General features: G+C 39.4%; 1 protein-coding gene across 2 annotated transcripts in view; it reads left to right on the forward strand.

The window, feature by feature from the left end:
- LOC121907318 (diacylglycerol kinase beta) overlaps window positions 1-22,335 on the forward strand; it is a 121,916-nt gene that overhangs the window by 37,884 nt on the left and 61,697 nt on the right. For both annotated transcript variants that reach the window (XM_042426801.1, XM_042426802.1), the window contains 13 exons: window positions 3,593-3,743; window positions 6,908-7,171; window positions 8,824-8,976; window positions 9,446-9,495; window positions 9,879-9,953; window positions 11,077-11,196; window positions 12,865-12,982; window positions 13,350-13,438; window positions 14,241-14,357; window positions 15,536-15,634; window positions 17,116-17,226; window positions 17,325-17,398; window positions 19,852-19,926. In XM_042426801.1, coding sequence (XP_042282735.1) covers window positions 3,593-3,743; window positions 6,908-7,171; window positions 8,824-8,976; window positions 9,446-9,495; window positions 9,879-9,953; window positions 11,077-11,196; window positions 12,865-12,982; window positions 13,350-13,438; window positions 14,241-14,357; window positions 15,536-15,634; window positions 17,116-17,226; window positions 17,325-17,398; window positions 19,852-19,926 — 1,496 coding nt within the window. The remainder of the gene's footprint in view (window positions 1-3,592; window positions 3,744-6,907; window positions 7,172-8,823; window positions 8,977-9,445; window positions 9,496-9,878; window positions 9,954-11,076; window positions 11,197-12,864; window positions 12,983-13,349; window positions 13,439-14,240; window positions 14,358-15,535; window positions 15,635-17,115; window positions 17,227-17,324; window positions 17,399-19,851; window positions 19,927-22,335) is intronic.

Here is a 22,335-nt window from a genome sequence, read left to right on the forward strand (position 1 = left end):
TGAAATAAGATTTTAAGAAGATCCATGTGAATTTATAAAAATGTTCTATAAAAAAAGTTCTTTGCAGCACAAACACTATTTCTTTGACAAAGTTTGGTGATGATCTGCAGCTTTCTCTCTATTTTTTTTCTATTTTGTGAAGCATTTTTTGACTTATCCCTTGTGCAAGAGGATCAAGTCCGCAATAAACTAAAATTAACAGTGTCTTTTTGCAGCAGAAATCAACTTTTGGATCAGTGAGACATAAAATCTTCCTTTTAATAAGCTATATTTAGCACACCAAGGATCCCAGGTTCACATCCCCCTTTGTTCATGCCTGGCTTAGTCCTTCTCGAACGTGCAAGGTGGCTCATCACCAATGACATCCTCATTTTTTCAGCCTGATAACTTCGTACTTTAGATGAACAGATCTACTCTGCCAATCTGTGATTGAGACAGGACGTTAGCCTCCGTGGTCCTACCTTTTAATGCCAAAAGAAAGTCAATCAAATCATTCTGGCAGCCCTTCTGAAATGAAAAAGATTAAATGAACCATGTAAATGTGCCATAGCTGCCCTTGGGACATATTTACAGATTGGCAGCCTTGAATGTGAGCCCGCTCAAAAGGAAAATAATCGTTGGTTAGACTTTAGGGTAAACGTGTTTTCTTCAGGGACGAGAATTTCCACAAATCCATCTGGGTGTACTTACTTTCAAGGCCATCTATCAAAATATCAACACAGCATTTTGTGGTTTTATATCCAGTATATCTGAATATGTATGTGAGAACAGTTCTGTGTGTGTATGTGTGTGTGTGTGTGTGTGTGTGTGTGTGTGTGTGTGTGTGTGTGTGTGTGTGTGTGGGTGTGTGTGTGTGTGACAGAGAGAGAGAGAGACATGCACTAATATGAATGTGTGTGTTTTCTATGGCATGTGTGCACATTTGTCTGAACTTGCCGTGCTACACGATGCGCAGCAAATTAAAGTCTCGTGGTTTGTTTGGCCAAATAAGGAGAGGAGAGTGATATGAATAATGTCTGGGGAGCTTTGGGAGCTCTCAGGGTTAGGTCAACAGTGTTGAGCTGCAGGAGGATCCTCATCACGGTGTGTTCTTCTGTGATGGGCGTCAGTTGCAACAACTCCAAACCCACCGAACAAAAGCATATTAGAAGCATATTTCCACACTAAGGCTTGACGTGCGAAAGGGATCAGCTTTACTTTGTCCTATTTTGGTGTGAACTAAATGTTCCCTGAGAGGAAAGGGGTTTAGTTTGCCCATACAGCTTTATTATGTTTGCTAAGTTTATTTGCATTTACTTTCACCAGATTTATTTAAAACCCGAGAGGAGATCTTAACCACATAGAATGCATCAAGCACTGATTTGGCAAACATAAATGACACTAATGTGCTTCTTCTGGGAGCATATATAAAACAAATCGTTTAACCAGACTGACATGAGAATACAGTTTATTTATTTAGGGCAAAGGAGAGTTCAGGCTTACTTACGTGTAAGGATATTTTCTGAGCGCAGTAGTTCATTCAGTTCATGCTGCAGTATGACCGTGTGGTCAGTCATCACGTCATGTAGTGTCAACATTTTGGATTTATTGAGAGTTAAAAATAGTGAGCAGGCCTTAAATAAGGTCCTGGATGCTGGTGGTGGTGGAGAGATGGAAAGACAACAGGAAGATAATGAGAGTAGTTTGGGATGTGGCCTCAGAAATATAGAGACATGAGCTGATAGTTAAATGGCAAAATTTACACAAACAAACGACATATTGCATAGATTCCAAGGTTCAATATATTCATCAAAAGAAAAAGAATTATAAAGTGCTCCCATCTTGATCAACCAACTCTGATTACAGAAGACACAAATATACTTAAAATAACAATATAAATAAGAACATTAAACTATATTCTACAATAAAAATCTGTTAAAAACGTTAAAAACGGGAATAAAATGTTAAGAACAGAGAGGGACATGTTTAGATTGTATAATCTGGTGACCACTTATAGCAGAGGTTTTGACTTGAAATAGCAGGAAAAGCACTGGTGTAATCACAGTATTAAAGCTCAATGTCACAGTAACATATTACTACTACACTAAGTGTTGTAGTTGACTCCCACAGGATGTAATGAAGGATTTAGCTTCATTTAAGACTTGTCTGTTATGTGATGTAACGAAGGATTTAGCTTCATTTAAGACTTGTCTGTCATGTCTGGTGTTCTGCTGCACAGGGAGTTTGTTTTTATTTTCTTTACAATGAACAGAAAACTATTGAATTTCTGCATTTATTTTTCAGTCTATTGTGATTATAGCATTACATCCTTCTTCTTGTTACTGTCCAATGTCATCAGAAATGAAACAGAATATAAGAGTTTTAATGGTTGCTCTGTTTATTTTAGGCGTGTAGGTAAGTGATGCGGCAGCATGCACAATGCCAGGACTGAATGGAATACAACCATCATTAGTTACACCTTTATTTGATCAAAAATCTGCCAGAGCAGGCTAATTTAAAGTCTGTACTTCTGCATCATACAGCATACTCATGTTTATTTGATTAATCGTTTTTAATCTGAATTCTGAGTATGTGGTCAAGACTTCCTTCAGGGATTTGAAGTGGGTGAATTGTTCAACCAGATAGCTTCAAGCTTTTCAGATTATGGATGAGTATATTTGAGCGAGTGTGGCACAATAAGTCTCTGCAGAAATGAGGAGCAGTCAGCCTGGTCTACACGCTTACCGCATATAGCTAACCCCTTCTCTTCTTCTACCCACTCCTCCCTCACTCCTTCCTCCTCCTTCTCCTCTTCATTGTTCCAACTGTTAAACAGCAGCAAGACGTTCTCAACCAAGTAAGCCTAAGCCCGGTGGGCTCTGCATGCTGTGTGGTGTCTGTGTCAGCAGACTGCATGTGCATTCTGTCCACTAACATAACATAACCCCGCCTTATCCGCTACAGATGGTGAAGAGGAAAAGGCCAGAGTTCATGGGGTTGTTGAGTTGAGTTCAGTGCCTCTATATATCTATCACATGCCTCTGTGAGTGGCAGCTGAGGGAGGGGCAGGGGTTTGCTGGATGTAAATGGTCGGACCATTAACAACATACATTTCTGTATTCAGCACTGCAACTCAGAAATGTTGATGAAACATGTTTTTCTGTCTGTATGGTACATTGTACATACATTGTTTTTTTTTCTTTTAAGTCATCAGGCCTCCAAGTACCAAGGTTTTTATCTGGAAGCAGCTTCCAGCACCTCCATTCTGCCCTTTCTAACCTTAGAGACATATTCTGTGCTGGTCAGCTGGCTGGTCCGACAGACTTTGTGATTATGACATTTTACTGACCTTCAAGCCTGAGCAGAGAATGTTTTCACATTAGTGGCTTAAACCCATATTTTCATTAAGCTGCTATTTTTATAAAAGCCATGCCAAACAAAGCTGCAGACCTTCACACAGGGCACTTCAACTTGAGCTGAAAAATCCATCACATTTTTCCTCTTTACTCATTTTTGTAACAAATTACTTGTCCATCTGTGATTTGATGTGAACTTCATTTACATGTACTTCACTGGTTCTGTTAACCTGCCTTTCCTTTTCTGTCCTATGCAGCCCATTGACTATGAGGGCTTCCAGCTCTTCATGGCCACTTATCTGGAGAATGACATCCCAGAAGAACTGTGTCAGCACCTCTTCACCTCCTTCAAGAGCAAGACAGGAGGCTGCTCTCCTGATCAGTCTCGTGCAGGAACAAGCTTACTGGGTAGGTTGTTTTTGTACTTTTGTGGGCAATGATGAGCAACACTGATCACGTAATTTAATTCATAATCTGAAATTTTTGTCTAAATTCTTTTTGGTTTCTTACAACATACCAGTGAACATGTCGGGCAGTTCTTTCCTCAGGTGTTTATAGGCCTTTTAACACTGACACATGAAGGAGCACAGAAAGACAGACATCTTCGGGGCATTGTAGGTCTTCACTGTGACAGCGCTGTGCTATGTGCAGTATCCTAACTGTGCGTACATCCCAGTTCCTTTATTTGATCGCTCCTAACTCGATGACCAGACATCATGAGGGACGTTCCAATTCCCTTATTTCTGCTCTGAGGAGCGAGAAGGGATCCCTGAGGAGTCTTGAGCGAGAACACACAAGAGCAGCCTTCTCGGAAGTCTTTTACCATACCGACACATCCCTTTTTTGGAAATCTGCGAGTGATTGGACGCTGCAGTTGATCATACTACTCCGATACATCATCATAGATTTATATCAGGTCAAATAACACAACCAAATCTCAAGTTTTAGATTTTATTTGTTTTCTGACACACAATTATTGGATCTGTGTTAAAAATAGGTCTGGTTAACAAAGGAACCAGCATGAGCAGCGAGCATTTACACACTGTGGTTTCTCCACAGTCCTCAGAAAAAAAGTACAAGAGCTGTGAAATTTATGGATTGGAAAATGGATTTAATTAATGTGCAGATGCAGTTTATTCCAAACCATCAAAAGTAACCACAGAGCTCTTAAAGCCGACTGACAGCTGATCCAGATGTGCTGCCATCTTCAGAAACAGACGTCGCTTCAGGTGATGGTTCAGAGGAAAGAAAGTCTCCTTCGCTTCAATCGTGTTTCCTTGTTTCCTCTATCCTTGCATCTTCAGTGAGAGGGACTAAGATGCGAGGAAAAGACGTAAGTGAGGGAAAGTGAGGAGAATCGGGATGTGCCATGTGTCTGCGTCCACTCTTCCATGTGAATGCTGCGTGGGCTCTGCCTGTCTGCTCCTCACTGCCGAGCAGCTGAGGGGACAGATGGACTGTTGAGTTAGAAATCTATTTCTGTGGTCTAATGCTTGTGAAAGTAAGATGCAACAAGTGTAGTGAGGCGAAATGTGAGTGACAGCTTGAGAGTCCTAATGTCTCTGTTAGCTTTGTTTGTGATGTCCGGAGTTTGACCCCATCCGGTGACATCGTTTACAGCCGTCCCACTCACTCTGTGTGCCATCATTCAAGACTGTCTGAACTGTAAATTAACTAATAGCTGCAGTCATATTTGCATACGTGCATAGACGGGTGTGTTATTTTTGGATGATGACAGAAGAGCTTCAGTCAGATCAGTCTTTACTTGTTTTCCACTCAGACTGTAAAGCCTCTAATATACTTGCTTTTAACTATGCTTTTGCATGATGGGTACCCCATATATCCTGTGTTCCTTTGGAGTGTTAGCTGTGTTTGTCCTCAGAAATGACCTCTACACATCCGCAAGATACAATTAAGCACATGAATAGTGGGGGTTAAGGTTAGTGAGTTTATCAGGATGTGATGTAAGGTCAAAGGAAGACAAAGACCGAACAAATGATAACAGTGCTGCCATGTTTAGTTATATTCACATTGTGCAAAATGGTAATGAAGATATTCATGTTTTGGCCAGGGATTATTCACCCCTGATCTTTCCCTAGCACACATACTTTTTAATTCACCAGACACACACAATTAATTCAGCCGGTACTGTAGTGTACAGGCTGTAATGTTCTGTAATTTTCCCTCGAATCCCCTGTTTCAAAGCTTTTTCTTTGGGCTTTGGCACACAAATGTGTGAATAATGCCGCTCACGTCACAGCTGTTAGTCTACACATATCGTGATGGTAAAAAAGCAAATACATCACACAGGACATGTGACCTTGTATGAAGAATCCCCCCTTTAGGATTTTGCAAAAACACATTCAAAGCTTGACAGCAAAACACATCAGGGAGTTCACTGGCTGGTGTGGATTCTGCTGCTGCTTCAAAGTGTGCTTGGGATCAAGTTCCTCAAGGGGAGACAACTGATACAGCCTGCACTGCCACCTGGTGGTAGACTTGAAATACATAACTAGTGGTCAAATTATTTAAAATCTTCCAATGTATTTTATAAATGTTTTATTAATGGATTTATTCATACATTTTTCATCCGGTATCATGAGGCCACAATGTCAGAAGCTCCCAGTCAAAGGAAGCAGATAAAATATTACCTCCAATTATGCTGTTTGAACAACTATAGGGAATGCCTCACTATGCTTTATATGCTTCTTTCTCTCTTTTGTCTCTTTAATCACTTCCTCCAGTCCCATGGTATATAATAGAAGCCTCTATTTGGTCACTGATGATGTAGAAAAACATTAGCTTTCTGCTCTTGACACTAATCAGAGGATCCAAAATAAGGCTGTTATTCTGGTGTGCTCACTTACTGTAATTCAGCTTGCCTCCTAATAATTTTCTGCCCACAAAGTTCTTTAAATCTTGCAGCCACACAGTAATTGTCTGTTCTTAAATAGTATATATACAGGCAATACACAATACTCTTTCTTGCCTAATTTCTCCACTGATGTTCACTCACACCTGCTGCGTCTGCCGCTGTCTTTTTTTTTTTTTCCTTGAAATGTTGACTGACTGCAGAAGCCCGTTCCATTGACGCAGGCATCTCTATTCAGACCGAAGTGGCCTGTGCCCCCATTACAGGTACCAGAGCGGGCCGACTAGCCCGGTGATGTCGTCTTAATGGGACAAGAGTCCTGCTGGCTATAACCTCCTGCTCCCTTGTCCGTGTGCTCTTGTTGTGTTGATGTGAGTTCATGGTATTTTGCCTGTGGATAAGTGGATGACTTGATGGTATTTTGGCTTTGTGAAGTATTTTGTAAGGTTTTGACGTAACTGCTTCCTGTCTCTCAATGCATCCTGAGTTTCTTGTAAATGGGTTGATGTTGTGAAGTTGTATTCCTTTATGTTGCTCCTTACAATGAAGCGATACTTAAATTTACCAATCCTTTTTGCATCTAACATTCCCTTCCTCTCATTCTCAACTATATCTGTAATTTCTATTTGACTAACTCTTTCCCTCCTTTCTCTCTTTATCTCTTTTCCCTGTCTGTCCTGTCCGGTTTCGGTTCAAAAAGGGATGAACGGGAAAAGCATCCTGTCTGCAATGGGTCGACACACGCCGGAGCACTCCAGCGTGATGAGCACAGCAGGCTCAGGAGCCACCACCTCTCCTTGTTCATCTCGCTCCTCATCGCAGCATTCAGGGACCGGGACCCACACACCTGGGGGGCCCCACCGTTCACCTTGCACCCAGATCCAAACCTCTGACAGCAGCAGCAATGCCCTGACCCCCAATGCTGCTCCTGCCAGGTCCCCAGTCTCCCCCAAACTTTCACCAGGTGAGACCATGTACACTGAGACAAGATGGACTGCACATGGTTAGGTTTACTTCTCAGTGGTACTTTGACAGGCTCTTATCACTCTTATAATGGCCCAGTATGGCAGACTTATAAAGTATCTGTTTTTACCGCCAAAAATCAATACTGGGAATGATGATGACTGTTTTTAAGTGTCAGGAAACCAAGACTTATCAAGAGCTGAGCATCTAGTCTCATTTACTGTGGGGGTGTAATGGTACAGTTAGATTATAGGTTGGTACGATACATGATACAGCATTCACCAGTAGATATGCTCATAGTATCTTTAACAAAAATGGAATGAAAGCATGGAGTTATTTCAGAAAATAGCTATTTCTATCTATCTATCTACTTTAAGCAGAAAATTCTTACTTTGTAAAACTAGTTTCTCTTGACCTTGAAAACAGCAGTTTGACAAAATATTTCTCATCACAATACCATCTTAGTTGTGGTTTTTCAGTTTTCAGCCACATTTCATGGTCTTCTTCAGCAAATATTGCTCAGTTTTCAGGGAGATGGCTTAGTTATCATTGGAGATGGAGATGGCTATTATGAAATTTCAAAAACCTAATAATTTTCTTATTCTAATCTAATTTTGAATTTTCAATTAAATGTAGCTATTATTTTGTACAAAAGCAATAGAATCTCTTTCATTAAAAAAAAAAAACTTTATAAGACTAAACTTAAGAATAAAAACCTCCAGATGAGAGTCTAAAAAGAAAATGCAAAAAGAAAAAGAAAATGAAAATATCTGAACAGGGTTGGAGTAACAATATTTTAAACACCCCAATTTAAGCATCTTCTCCCAAACTGATTTTAGATCTGTGGAGTAGCTCAAGGACATTTTTTAAGAATATAAGCTTGATAACATTTGAGGCAGCAGTTGAGAACTCAGTAGTTATCAGTATTAATAGATGACATGTAACTGAACCTGCTGACATTCATTCACATTTTGTATTGCAGTATTTGAGCCGCAGTATATTGTCGCAGCCCTACAGTCTTAAATGAAGAAAAATATTTTGTGGAATCTGAGTGGGGCCTTACATTGCTGTACCAATGTCCCTAGCAAACATTTCATTATTGGGCATTAAACCAGTGGTTAGCGAAGTAAATCTAATAAAAGTTCCTGCTGGCTGGAAACAGTGCAACTGTAGATGATGTTGCAAGATAAAGTGAGGACATCTATGTGAGAAAGGTCTCCTGATGTTTGTTCCATATTTAGAAGCAACACGAGTAAAGGTAATATAATAAGAGGTTTGTTTTTGCCTTTTTTTTTTTTTTTTTTTACTGTGCTGTATTTTTTAGACTCGTTCCCTCTAGGTGCTGCTAATCCATTTATGGCTTTCCAGATTGGTTATCCCTGTCACATGATTTGATATTGTTTTGTCTGCATCACCATCCTCTGTCTGTACTCTGTGTAGTGTTTTGTCAACCTGTTCTCCACTGCTCTGTTTTGTCTCTACCTGTTGTGGATAGATCACTTCTGTAAAACTGTCAAACTAATACGTTAATGCTTAATTTACTGTTGACTGTCTGCTTTTCCTTTCATTAATTCCACCAGAGGAACCACAGCGGAGTAGAAAGAATGATGGGTGCTGTGAGTAGCTTTGAACACTTGTGTTGTACGTCCGCAGAGAGAAGCCACTCTGACAAGCGTTTATCACTGCGGAGGAGTCCGTCACCCCAGAAGGGCCCCCCCCTGCCGTCGCCCCAGGTGGTCTTCCTCAAGGACATCGTCTGCTACCTTTCCCTGCTTGAGAGGGGGATGCCGGAGGACAAGCTGGAGTGTGAGTGACAGGGATGGGGGATGCAGGCGGAGGGTCAGCTCCTCTCAGGGGGGCGTGGAGTGGGAGCAGCTGTCGTTTGCAATGTGTATGTGTGTGCTCAGGCCACTAATACCGCTGGTCTCAGTAGCATGTCAGCTCAAGTTGACAGCAAGCGTAATAAGGCTGTTCCTTCCTCTTCTGGCTGCCTCCCCAGGGCCATAGACATGGTGATTACACCTCCCACATGGGGCAGGTCAGTAACATGCTTAAGCCCTGCTGTGCCCAATCTACTTCTTTAGTGTCTAAGGCTATATTGGTGCACACTGACAAGGCTAATCTCTTCTAACTGGTCCCCATGCCCCGGTACAGAAGCAGCATGCTTGGCCATCTGGAGGGAGTCCAAGAAGGAATGTTACAGCTTCACAGAACTACTAATTATCTGATGGTATCTGAGTCATCATGGGATCTCTGTTCTCTCATTCCCCTCTAGTCATGTTCCGGTTGTACGACACAGATGGCAATGGGGTTCTGGACAGCTCGGTGAGTGGATTCTGTCTCTCCCCTTTCTCCCTCCCCTTCCCTTCATCTTTCCCTCTCTGTGTTTTGTCTCTACCTTTGCCCTTTGCACACAGCAGCTCCAAGAATAGTAACTTGTACACTCAGTGACAGCAGTTGTGTTTACATGAGATCATTTGTAATGGTTCCGTTCAGTTTAATATTAGCCATGTGCTGAAGTGATCACATAAACAGAGAAGCTCTTCTGTGAATATGTTGTACATTATATGCAGGGAATTCCATGTAGACTTCATTACGATTTATTTACATTGCAAGCAGGAGTATTTTAACATTTCAGTCATCCATGTTTGAAATGTATGAGGAGTGATGATTGTGGCAGAGGGTAAATGGATGTCTTTCTTTTGTAGGAGCTGGATCGCATCATCAATCAAATGGTGCATGTGGCAGAGTATCTGGAGTGGGATTCAACAGAACTACGACCGGTGAGCAAAAACACTCTCAACTGCAGTTGAATCTGAATCAATCAACCAAAAAACATCATCATTTGCTGACTTGTATGCCAGCTGAAACCTCACCAACCACTAAACTTAACCCTAAGATGATTTTAAAGTTCCAAAAGGTAGAAAATTGCTTTTGTAGCAAAGTGCTACGAGGACAAATGCCTGGCCTATTAGAGGAAAGCACCCGTATTTAGGACTACAGTTTATAAAGAAAATGACTCACAAAATAAGAAATATGCAGGATACATTTGAAAAAAAGATTGATTCTGGGGGACATAAAATTATAATTATATTGCATAGAGAAAGAGTTTATGTATCAGCTTTTTTTCCCTCTGCAAATGGTCAGATGGTCTTTACTTTATGTTCTGTGCCTAGCTATAACTTCCTGTTATTCTGTTGGTATGAGGTACCAGTTAAATATGTGTCTATATAAATGACATAGCTATAGTTTTTATATGTATCTGAAGTTAAATGTATGTAATATCATACTTTTTATTTTCTCAATCAGCTCATTTAACATGCTTTTTTGTTTTGTTTTGTTTTTTAAGTTAAGTTGCGCTTTACCTTTTCTGCTTGGATTACTTACATGTCAGAAATTGTTGAAATTGGAAACAGCATTTATAAAAACCGCTTTGAAAAAATTAAGAATTAAAAAAAGAATTTAGGATCTCCTTATGATCATTCAGGAGCATTTTGCAGTTTTGACATCTACAAGAAAAACTAAAACTGGTGAAACTGAAAACACAATTTTTGCACATTTTATCTGTATGGAAGAATTTTCTACTGTCATAATTGATTTTTATTCACAGCGAGCCCTTTAATCAAACCAAACCATGACCTGATTGTATCGTATCATCACAACCCTACCATTATAATTATTTCAAAGCTGACCGTAAAGTTTGTAAATCTATGTGTCTATTTATAAGTGTATCTGGTAAAGGTTTATCGGTTTGTTTTTAGCTCCTATACGTTGACCTCATGGAAATTTAACAAAATTCATAATAATATTAAAAGTACTTGTTTTGAAGCTGCTAACTGCCTACAACTTCTCTTTTCTGTGTAAACATACTGTGGTTTTAAGGAGTATGTATCTCTGCCACTTTAGATACTGAAGGAGATGATGGAAGAGATCGACTACGACCGAGATGGGACAGTCACACTGGAAGAGTGGATCAGAGGAGGACTCACCACTATCCCTTTACTGGTCCTGCTGGGCATGGATACGGTGTGTGTGTGTGTGTGTGTGTGTGTGTGTGCATTTGCATGGTTTCACTTCACACAGCAGTTTGACTTTTGATGATTAATATGATTCTTGTGCTTTATGTCATTCTTTTCTGTTGTTTTGTTTTGTTTTTTTGACATCTTTAGCATTAAGCACTCATTAGCTGGTGTTTTTTTTTGAGGTTATGGGGTTCTATAGGTGCCATTTTCTTGGTCTGTGTAACCATGGTCACTATCGCTCATGGTGCTATAAGTGTTGGTACACTTAAGTGTTACTACTGGAAGTTTGAAACGTTATATACAAAACATACTTTCTCTGACCCACAGAGTTTTTGTACATCACATGTGCAGTATCAGCTTTCATGAACTGCGTATTAGAACTTGAATGATACAGGATTTTTGAGGCTGATACCAATATCGATCATTGAGTGGTAAAAAAAAAAAGTCATATTGATATATTGTCCATTGTTTTGTTTTTTAGCATGAATATAAACAAACAAAAGAATCCCTTAAACATAATTGTTAAAAAATTGTGACCCCGACACGTACTGAGTGGGAGATTTCACAGTCAGAAAACAGATGTGTCAGTGCTCTCTGCTGGACAAACTTTACAATGGTGACAATTCCTCTTTTCTGTGCTGCAATTTATTGTTAATAATAGTACATATACTGATATAATGTATCAGTCAGTATCTAATATGCATACTGATTGATTGATTGATTGATTGATTGATTGATTGATTGATTGATTTTATGGATTATTACACACACACACACACACACACACACACAAATCCAAGGGATAACATGTTAAAGTGAAAACAAAACACTCATTTTCAACATGTTCCCAAGATGTTAAAAGACAAAGAAACATAAAGAAGCATTCAACATAAAAACTAAACAACACAATCTGATATTCAAAAACACATCACCACTATTTAAGAAATAAAAAAATTATAACTCCCCACATCGAAACAAGGACAGCTAAAGTTACAATCATTAACAGTCATTGCATATAAATCTGTGACCCTGTTCCATAAAAAAGTCCTACCCTGACTTTTATAAGCCCCTCTCATTTTTAACAACTTGATGCGTAGCAGAGGGCTGTTCCACAACATGGCGGCAGTGTAACAAAGGATCTTCTGGCTACTTCACTTGAGGCACTTAACATGAACACACACCGGCGCTGGTGTTATAGTTATGCTGAGTATCATTGTTATCTGAGAACACAAGTATTGAGGAGCATACCCATTGATAAGATTGTACATATTCTGTTGTTCTACTCTGAGCTGTACTGGCAGCAGTCCTACCTTTCTGAATTCATTGCTACCATCATGAATTTGAGGGGATACATTTCATAAATACCGAATAATATTATTTTGCATCACTTGCAGTTTGTTCATGAGTTTAGCTGTCAAACCACTGTACTAAGCAGAACATGCATAATCATAATGCATCAGTGATGACACAAGACAACATGTCATACTGTAGGTTGTTGGACTATTATGTGAGTTACGGTTCACGAACAGTTCACGACGGTTGGGTCAGTGTTACTTTGAGAATCCTCTTTAATGTTTGTAGCAACAATCATCACCAAAATCCTTGAAAGAAAAGTGTCCCGCTAAAAGGTTGATTTCCACACTTCACCTGCCCTTTGTTGTCCCCCCTTTAGAATGTACAGGAAGATGGGCAGCATGTTTGGCGTCTGAAGCACTTCAATAAACCAGCCTACTGTAACTACTGCCATACCATGCTGCTTGGAGTTCGCAAGCAGGGCCTCTGCTGCTCCTGTAAGTCTCCGTGTCTCCCTTCTCTCCATTTGTCTGCCATGGTGTGTTTTTCTGTCTGTTTACATCTCCATGTCTCCAGTTTTTCTGCTCGTATGACTTCCCCTTCTTGCCAATTTCCGTCATTACCTCTTTGTTTGTTCCTGCATCGTAATCTGTGTCTGACTCAAGTTGAGGTTGTTTGTTGTGCCTGAGTGCCTCTGAGTCATTTTTTTTTCATTAAAAACATTAACAATGTTGTATATTAATGTGGCACCCTTGGCTGTGCTGGTTTGTAATATAAAGGATGTTGTGGTAAGAACTGGACCAACATCATCCAAGTCAACTTCAGAAGCTAATAAGAGCGTGTCTCTCATTCTATTTCCTTCAGTATGCAAGTACACAGTGCACGAACGCTGTGTGTCCAAAGACATCGCTGCCTGCATCAGCACCTACGCCAAGTCACGTAGGCACACCAACGTGAGTACAAACACGATGCGATAAAAGGCTTCATTCTACAGTACACATGAAATGCCGTGCTGATAACATGGACTGATGCTGCAGGGTAATGAGACAGGAACACTGACCAGTCTGTTTGACAGATTCCCACTGGCTCATGGTCCTGCTTAACAGAACAGTAAGGATCATGGGATGCACTGGGAGGTCATGGAGGGCTTCTTATCTGGTTAACATCCTTTGTAATTTAGCATTGACGCAATTAGGAGGTCTAGAATGATTTCTCTGGCTCAGTGGTTGTTCTCTGGCTCAGGTCACATGCTGATTACAGCCTGGTCTGGGTTATGAACAAAACTCACTGTCAGGCCTCTGGCTAAACCTCACATCCATCAATGATTTGAGCCTGGTAGAGCCAAAACAATAGTCTATTAATTGATGAGTCAATCATCAGAACAATCTTGATAACTGATTACTCATTCAAGTCATTTATCAAGTAAAAATGCCAAACATTTCTTAAAAATGTGAGGATTTACTGCTTTCATTGTTTTATATCCTCGTTAATTGAATATCTTTGTCTTTTGGACTGTTACCCAGTCAAAGCAAGCTATTTGAAGGAATAAACTTTTGCTGTTTGAACTTTCATGAGCATTTTCCACAACATGTTTTTAACAGTGATAACTGCATTATTCATTTTGTGAAATAAAATAGAACAGAACAAATCCTAAATTATGTTTGCATCGCTTATGAGAAATTTCTAACTTTGTGACTTTTAAAAAATCAAATAGTAATAATTCCTTACATTTCTCTTCTCTCTCTTGCACTCCAGGCTATGCAGCATGTATGGATGGAGGGTAACTCTCCTACCAAGTGCGACCGCTGTCACAGAAGCATCAAGGGTTACCAGGGCCTAACGGGCCTGCACTGTGTGTGGTGTCAGATCACTGTGAGTTTCCTGTCGCATATAGACACAGACGAACATTATACTCTGCAGTACAGTGTCTTTTTTATCAGAGTGATAACCTCTTCTTTAACATAAAAGCATTGTATGCAGTATGGAAATATGAAATAATGTATTCATTTTAGTAATATTATGCTATTTACTTCATATTATAACCTTTCTTAGTGCATGTTGCACTGAAATTGTTTATGTAGGTTGACTTACATTCACTCCATAAAGACCTTAACCATAACAACTACATGCAACCCCAACCCCAACCCCAACCCTAACCCTAACCCTAACCCCTAACACTAACCCTAAAGAAAAATGAAGAGGCCAAATAATTTGATTCACATGCAGTAAGGGAAGTCAGGGAACCTTGATGAAAAAACTGGATGATAACTGTGAACCAGCTTGTCTCTGATAGTAGGGACACACCTGTAGGATATTTTGGGAGAGAGGGTAGCTGTCTAAAAATGCTGCTGCAGATGGAAACCTCTTGAATTTTTTAAACTTTAATGCCTTAGTATATCCAGGTTTGAATGAAGAAATAGATTATAAACCCTTTTTTATAAACAACCCTCTTAATTGTACCTATTGATGGGACTATATACTCTTGAGTGATACGGCATGATTTCTATGTTCATTATTTATTTATTATTTTCATTTTAAACAATCCGGTTTTAATATTTCCACCCTGATGAAGACCCTGTGGGGTCAACACTAGTCAGAGGTTTAACCAGTATGCCCGAAGAAATGCAGGCTTTCAATATAACTTCTCTCTTTGCTCTGCTTTCTGAAGGAATGTTTTCTTTTCTGTGAACTAAAATGTAATGGTTTACTTTTTAGGGAGCAGCTTCCACCATGTAACAGCATGCTTAATAGAGGTCACACACACTTAGCAGTGCTTTTTAAATCCACTAGATGTCATCACTGACTTGGATTTCCTTCAATATCAATGCTGCTGTTAAAACTCAACTCTCAGGTTCACAGAGCATGTGTTCTCATTCCAGCATGAAAAATATCTGTCATAAAAATGACAAACAAATACATTTTTGATTGACACTGTTTGGCCTGTCAAGCGGTCATATATCCTTTCTGTAGTGTTTCATACTGCTACACTCAGTCTCACAGATGGATAACGCCCACAGTTCTTATGTTTCTGCCTCTCTTCTCTCTCATAGCTCCATAACAAGTGTGCATCTAATGTGAAGCCAGAGTGTGATGGAGGAGCCTTGAGGGACCACACTCTGTTGCCCTCATACATCTGCCCTGTTGTCTTGGTGAGAATGTTGTTTTTCTCTGCTGTCCAACACTGTGTACAACAGAGACAATGGAGGGATAGTTTAATCTCATATAATATCATTCACCAGAAAATATATATAAAATCATGTGTGAGTATTAAGTTCATTCAATAGTAAGCTAAATACTGAACTACTGCTTGCAGGCTAGTAGTAGCACAATTAATAGGCTTAAAAGCTTGCTGTAAAAAGTTTATAGGTTCTTCATAGTTTATGGATAGACCGGAGAGAAGTGGATGATACTCCAGGAGTGAGTTGAAAAGTTTCCATGGATTTTGTGATTCCCCTGCTTTGCCATGGCAATTCGTCATCGTTGATTCATCCAAACTCCATGAATCTAAGCTGACCACAACTGCTGTTCTTTAGTGAGGAAATTTTGTGCAGCAACCTTTCTAGCCCACATGTTATGATTATCTAGTACTCAAAAGGTAGACTTATGTGAAGCATCGCTTTAATGGTAGTTAATGGTAGAGTATATCCAACTGTATGGAGACTCTCACCTGTGTGTTTTTGGAGAAAGTGGTAATTAGTACCTCTGATGGCAAAGTAGTAAATGAAGGTTGTTCAGTTGATCAACATTGCCCACTGTGGTTGTTGGAGGCTAAGTTGGAAGCACTGCAGCCATGGATGAAACCTGGTGGCTGTTATGATAAAACACTAAACTGTGAGTGTATTTTCTTCTTTGCAGCAACTGGCACCTTTACTTTGTCAGCCCTGTCTCCTACACTACTAATATGATTTACCACAATATAATTACTGGATAAGGGAGAATGTCTGGATGTCTGTATGAGCACATTTACACCTTGTATTGACATGTGATCTGCATCTGGGTATCGTATCTGGATGAGGAGGAATGCATGGTAAGGCAAGGCATAAATGCACTCAGAACGCTTTGTATCGCATTATGATCTCAGCCAGGTGCAAATGCAGTCCATACAGAAAATCAAACCAGCAACTTGAAAGGTCTTTTCCTGCTTGCTTAAGTAAGCCTGGAAAAACCTGCAAGTTGTAGCTTGTGCTAGTAGCTGTAAGTCTTCCCTCACAAAAGATCTATCACACCCATCTAGGCACTAGTTCCTTTGACCAAGGCGTACTTGTTTGTCGACTTGTTTGTCCGAACACAATGTGGGTCATTATCCAGATAATGTATCCAGATACAGATCACATGTAAATACCAGGTGTAAATGGGGTCCATGTCTGGATGGATGACTGAGCTGGCAGTATTAGTGACATGTTGCCATTCAACAGCTTTCATCTAACAAGTCATGTCAGACCTATGTCTACCAAACACCTGCCTCAATTTCACACTCAGTAATGATTCTATTTTTGGGCTTGTCATCTGACTTCTTAATTTCCCTCACAAATACCTCATTGGCAAGCTGATTCATATGCATATCCATTTTCACTGTGGGCATTTCATACATTAATACAAGGCCCATGCACCTGTCTTCCTCCTTTCACAGGACCGTCATTCTGTGGTGAAGCGTGGTGAGGGGGAGTCGCCACCCAGCACCAGCCCTGATGACACCAATCAGATTTTCAAATTCTCCCCAGGAGATGGACAAGCTCTGCAGGTATGTCATCCAGGAGCTATGTATCCTGTATGTTGTTAAAGTGACCAAACAAAGCTGGTTAGCAGATGCCTGACTCCATTTCTCCTTCCTGTATCCAGATCACCCCTCTCCCAGGTACTCATCCACTCCTGGTCCTGGTCAATCCCAAGAGTGGAGGGAGACAGGGGGAGCGGTAAGTTGCTGCCACCCAAGGGCCCTCTACTGTGGTTAGTTGGCCCACTGTAGTTTTTTTTAGTGCTTATTACAATATCATTTGTGTATAGAAATTATATATTCAAGTTGATGACAGCCATTTGACTTCAAATAAACACTTTGAAAACTAATTATTTTTAAGTCAAGGAAAAGTAAGGATCATCACTTTTTGGGTTTTAATTTTCTAAATAAAATGTAGTAATTAAGTGGTTTATTAGTGGCTTTGGATTTTTTGAGGGGATTGGTAAAAAAAAAAAAAAAAACGTGAAATTTTAAAAACGAGATAGGTCAATCAAATCAAATCATTTTTTCCATATGTAGATAATTTAGGATGAAATAGAAAAACAAGAAGCTAACTTTATATCTTAAAAGTTCATTTCCACTTTCTAAATGTCTTATATAGGTTTTTGCTTTCTTTTCATTAATCATGTCAATTTAAGCTTTTGCATTTAGCATTTAATTTAAGCTTTCTGAACTTGCATTTCAGGAGTTTGAATTTCACTTTTCATTTATAGTATCTAATATCATTTCTCAGTTTCTTTTGCACTTAAACATTTAATTATGGTTGGATTAGCACAATATAATCACAGTTTATTTGCCTTTTTTTTCTTTTAATATTATTGTTTCCCTTTTATTGAATTTGAATTATGGGTGAAACTATCTCCATTAATTCAACCAAATTTTTTAGCCATTAATTTATAGTTATCCATTTTGGGGGTCTTTGGTAAATGATCAGCAAGCAGCCCATTTGTTTTCTCCTCATTTACCTCCTCACTTTTTATTAACTGAAGCATTTTCTGGGCTGTGCTCAAGAGGACTACTTTAGTGGAAGCTGCAATGATCAGTGCCTTCTTGCAGCAGGAAACAGAACTTTTGTGGTGCGAGCCCTAAAGATAATTTCTATATTAAGTATAGTATCTTTGTCTAGTGGCTGTAGTGAGGAAGTCAACTGCGGGATCACATATGAGGACTTATCATAATTAGTCCCTTTGGATACACAGATATACTGTAGTATGCTTAAATGACACTATTATTTAGCTCGAAATTACAGCACACTTCAGGAAACTGATTTCTGTGTCACAGGCCACCAGAGTTTCGAAACCTCCCTGCTGTCATTCTGAACACTGTTATTTAAAGATGAAGAAGGCTACACATGCTGTAAATAAATGTCTTCATTGTTGCTTTGCTCCCCACCTACCACACAACAAAGACCAATCATACCCTGTTGCTCTGCTTCAGCTTGACACATCACCATAGCAACACACTCTTTATTACCATTAGAAAGGAAATTATTCTCTATTAATAGACATTACTTTACTTGTGAACAGGAAACAAGAGGCTATTCTATTGCTATTTCTGTCTGTGTGAAAAGCTAAGTGAGGTTTTGCTTTCAATTTTATAAGTTGTTTAATTCAGTTGATGACTGAACCAACTTACCAGAAGTTGTATAAGCATCTACATACAAATGCTATAATTTTTAAACTGATTTTACATAATCAGCTGACTGATTTAAATTTATCAATCCCTCATGTACCTTTGTGTGTAGATTTGCAGTACACAAGACTGTAGCACCTATCTGTCAATATATTCTAGTAGTCTAATGATATACACTGACTAGCCTCCTGTTGAATATTAAGAGTATATTAGAAGCCTGTACAATTGCCTGAAAAAAGAAATGTATGAAAATCATTGTGGGGGCTTCAGTGAGTATTTTATGTAACTATCACAAGGTTACAGGAAACTGCTGTGTCGATGTGAAGCTCCCTAATACACTGACAGTTTATGAGAGCAAAAAGATCATAGGTAGGAGAACGCAAAGCATGCAAACTGAAACTCTCCAGTTCTTCATCTCTCTTTTGTGATATGCTTCTTCTTCCTGAAATGATTATTTCTGTACATGTCAGATAGAACCACAGCACCACTGTAGAACAGATTATTTAAAATGGTGTATGTGGGATGCACAGAGGCCACTTCACATGTATTCAGTAAAGATATATGATGCTTACACTAAGTGAGATATCCAAACCCAAAATGCCAAATTTTTTATGGCTGTACCATTATTGAAATATAATTTTATACATGCATCCTTGAAAATCTACCTTACTTATTTAAAGATAAATACTTACTTGGTATCTTTGGAAACTTTGGGATATTTTTAGAATTTAATAATATATTAGTATTATTATTAACTATATAAGTAATGTAGTTCAGTTCAGGTACTGTTTGGCTGCAAAGTTTAGAGAGATGGACACATAGGGCAGAGATTAAGAGGTTAAGATACTTACATTTTCAGTTCTGCTAACATATAGATGAACACTCCATCATAACCTAGAATATTCAGGTTCAGCAATTGCTGGTCAGAGTGCTCCATATACTCTCACTGTGTATCTGATTATTTGAGTCATTCTTTTTTCTGTCTCCTCCTTCTTTCAGGGTACTGAGGAAGTTCAGGTACCTACTAAACCCCAGGCAGGTGTACAGTTTGGACCAAGGTGGACCCATGGTTGGGTAAGTCTGCTTCAGTCATCTCTTTGTTGGCTTTTTCTTTTAAAGGGGATATTAAACATGGCCAAAGTATCAAATAATGAGGTAAACTTATGTAGAAGTAATCCTTGTCAGCAAAAGGCACCAGCTTCAGACTGCTCTGAATGCTTGGTTTCCAATGTTTTTTCTACTTTCAGCCCGAGCCAACGTCGGCTTGTGATGGATTTCTTTATACAGACATCTGCTCCACGTACAGTACGCGAGTTCACTGCTCTGCTCCGTTAACATTATGGCTTTTTTCCATTGTTTTGGGGATAGTCACACTGAGCCATGACTCGAGTTGAGCTGGCATGCTGTGAGTGTTTTTCCATTACACAGCAGGGCAAAGCAAAATAAGTTGTTTACCTGTTGGAGGTGTGCTGGTCATCAGCTCTTCATCAAACATTATTATCACTGTTGCTGTTTCCGCTTGTGCTATTCCTCCCTGCATTATTTCTAACTGATCTGCTTAACAAAGAGTAACCAAATATCTACATATTGTGTTGTGTCGACTGATTTTTGCGCTGTTTACGAAGCTCTGCTAATTCAGTGAGGAACATGTTAATTTCCTGTAAATTCTTCACAATAAAAGTCTCCTGTTATTTGGTCATTCAAAAGATTTTGATATGAGGCGGTAAAGCAGGAAATGTGGAGTTTGCATCGGCGGTAACTTAACACGACTCTGATATAGCTGCCCCTCAGCAGGCCTCTGGAAAGCTGGCCAATCAGAACAGAGTGGGCTCATCAGGAGGGGGGCCTTAAAGAGACAGGAGCTAAGACTGCCTGTTAGAGACAGAGGCTGAACTGAGGTGCTGCATAAAGGGTCAGTGTAAGATAAATAAGGAGTTTTTTGAACTATGGATCACACAAAGCTGCTCTAGTGGAGTCCCAGAGTAAAAAATATAGAGCTGGATATGACATGAGCATAGTAGGTCCCCACATTGTTTATAGTGTAGGTCTCAGCAGTCAGAGTTGTCAGGTAAATATGAGGATGACATACTTTTGTTTTCAACCAGAACATGATGGGGACATTTCAGAACATAAAGGGAGCTTCGTAATGTTAAATATAAAAAAATATGATCAAACAAATATTAATATTTCACTTTTAAACCCCATTTGGGCAGGATTTATTACTTGTTAAGTGATGTTAATATATCATCCCATTCAGAGCCCCTACATGTAGCTGTGCTTTTGGCATGCTTGTATGTTCACATGTACCTCTGAGAGCTGCTGCTGCTGATTGTCACAGGATTTTCCTGTGGAATATTGCTGGCTGTGTCTTCTTAAATCACTCCCTATTTACTGTATAGTACCCTATATTTAGCCTCCTCAATTTTTTGTGTTTGAATTCTAAATGTGAAATTTATGCATTATATAGTGCCCTCAAAAATAAGGTGCTGACCATGAACCCAACCAGGGACCTTTGTTGCATCTAAGATTATGGAAACTTCTGACTGTCTTTTATTGGATAAAAGAATGACATATTTAAAGCTACCATTTATTTTAAAAACAGTAAATACATGTGTGCTAGTAATTTATTATACAGTGACTTTACGCTGCATCAGGAGTTTCAACATCATGAATATAAAGTACTTACTTACTCACTTCTCAGTCTGACTTGTGCTGTCAGACCACCTCCTCCCTTCATGTCAAACTAACCTGCTGTGGAGGTCAGTGAAGGGGAATGGGAACACTGCATTATTGCCATGTTGTGCATTTGACCTCTTGACACACACACACACACACACACACACACGCACACACACACACACACACACACACTTGCTCATACGTCAGAGCTGAGCACTGCTTGTACTTTGAAATGAATACTGTTATGCCTTCTGTCCATTCATGGGAAAAAATGCCCTACACAGCACAAGAGGCGTAAATGCTTTACCTTGAAGGTGAAGCACTCCACTCAGCATCCTTTCACTTCCATTTGTGTGAGTCTCTGTCCTCCCTTGTCTGTTTCTCTCTCTCTCTCTCTCTCTCTCTCTCTCTCTCTCTCTCTCTATCTCTCTCTCTCGCTAGTCACGACAAGCAGATCTGCTGCCCTCGAGAACCAATTGTAGGAAAAGCGACCCAATGACGCACTCAGGTCTTAGGGGAGAATGCTGTAGATACATGTGGTGTCAAACACAAGACTAGATTAGAAAAGATCACAGTATCATGATCTGAGGCTAAACCTGATGGAATTTTATTTTTTGTAACATTATTACTATTAAGATCATAGGTCAAAATATTGTAATATGTATCACTTTAGCTCATCTTTAGCCTTTCTTTTTAATGATGCCTTTTTTATTGCATTCATAATAAAACATTTTCAGTACCCTCCTCAGTACGGTATCTGAGGTTGAGAACATTTTGTTGTGATTGGGACTTGGGGTAATTATG

This window comes from Thunnus maccoyii, chromosome 11 (genome assembly GCF_910596095.1).
Source record: "Thunnus maccoyii chromosome 11, fThuMac1.1, whole genome shotgun sequence".
NCBI lineage: Eukaryota > Metazoa > Chordata > Actinopteri > Scombriformes > Scombridae > Thunnus > Thunnus maccoyii.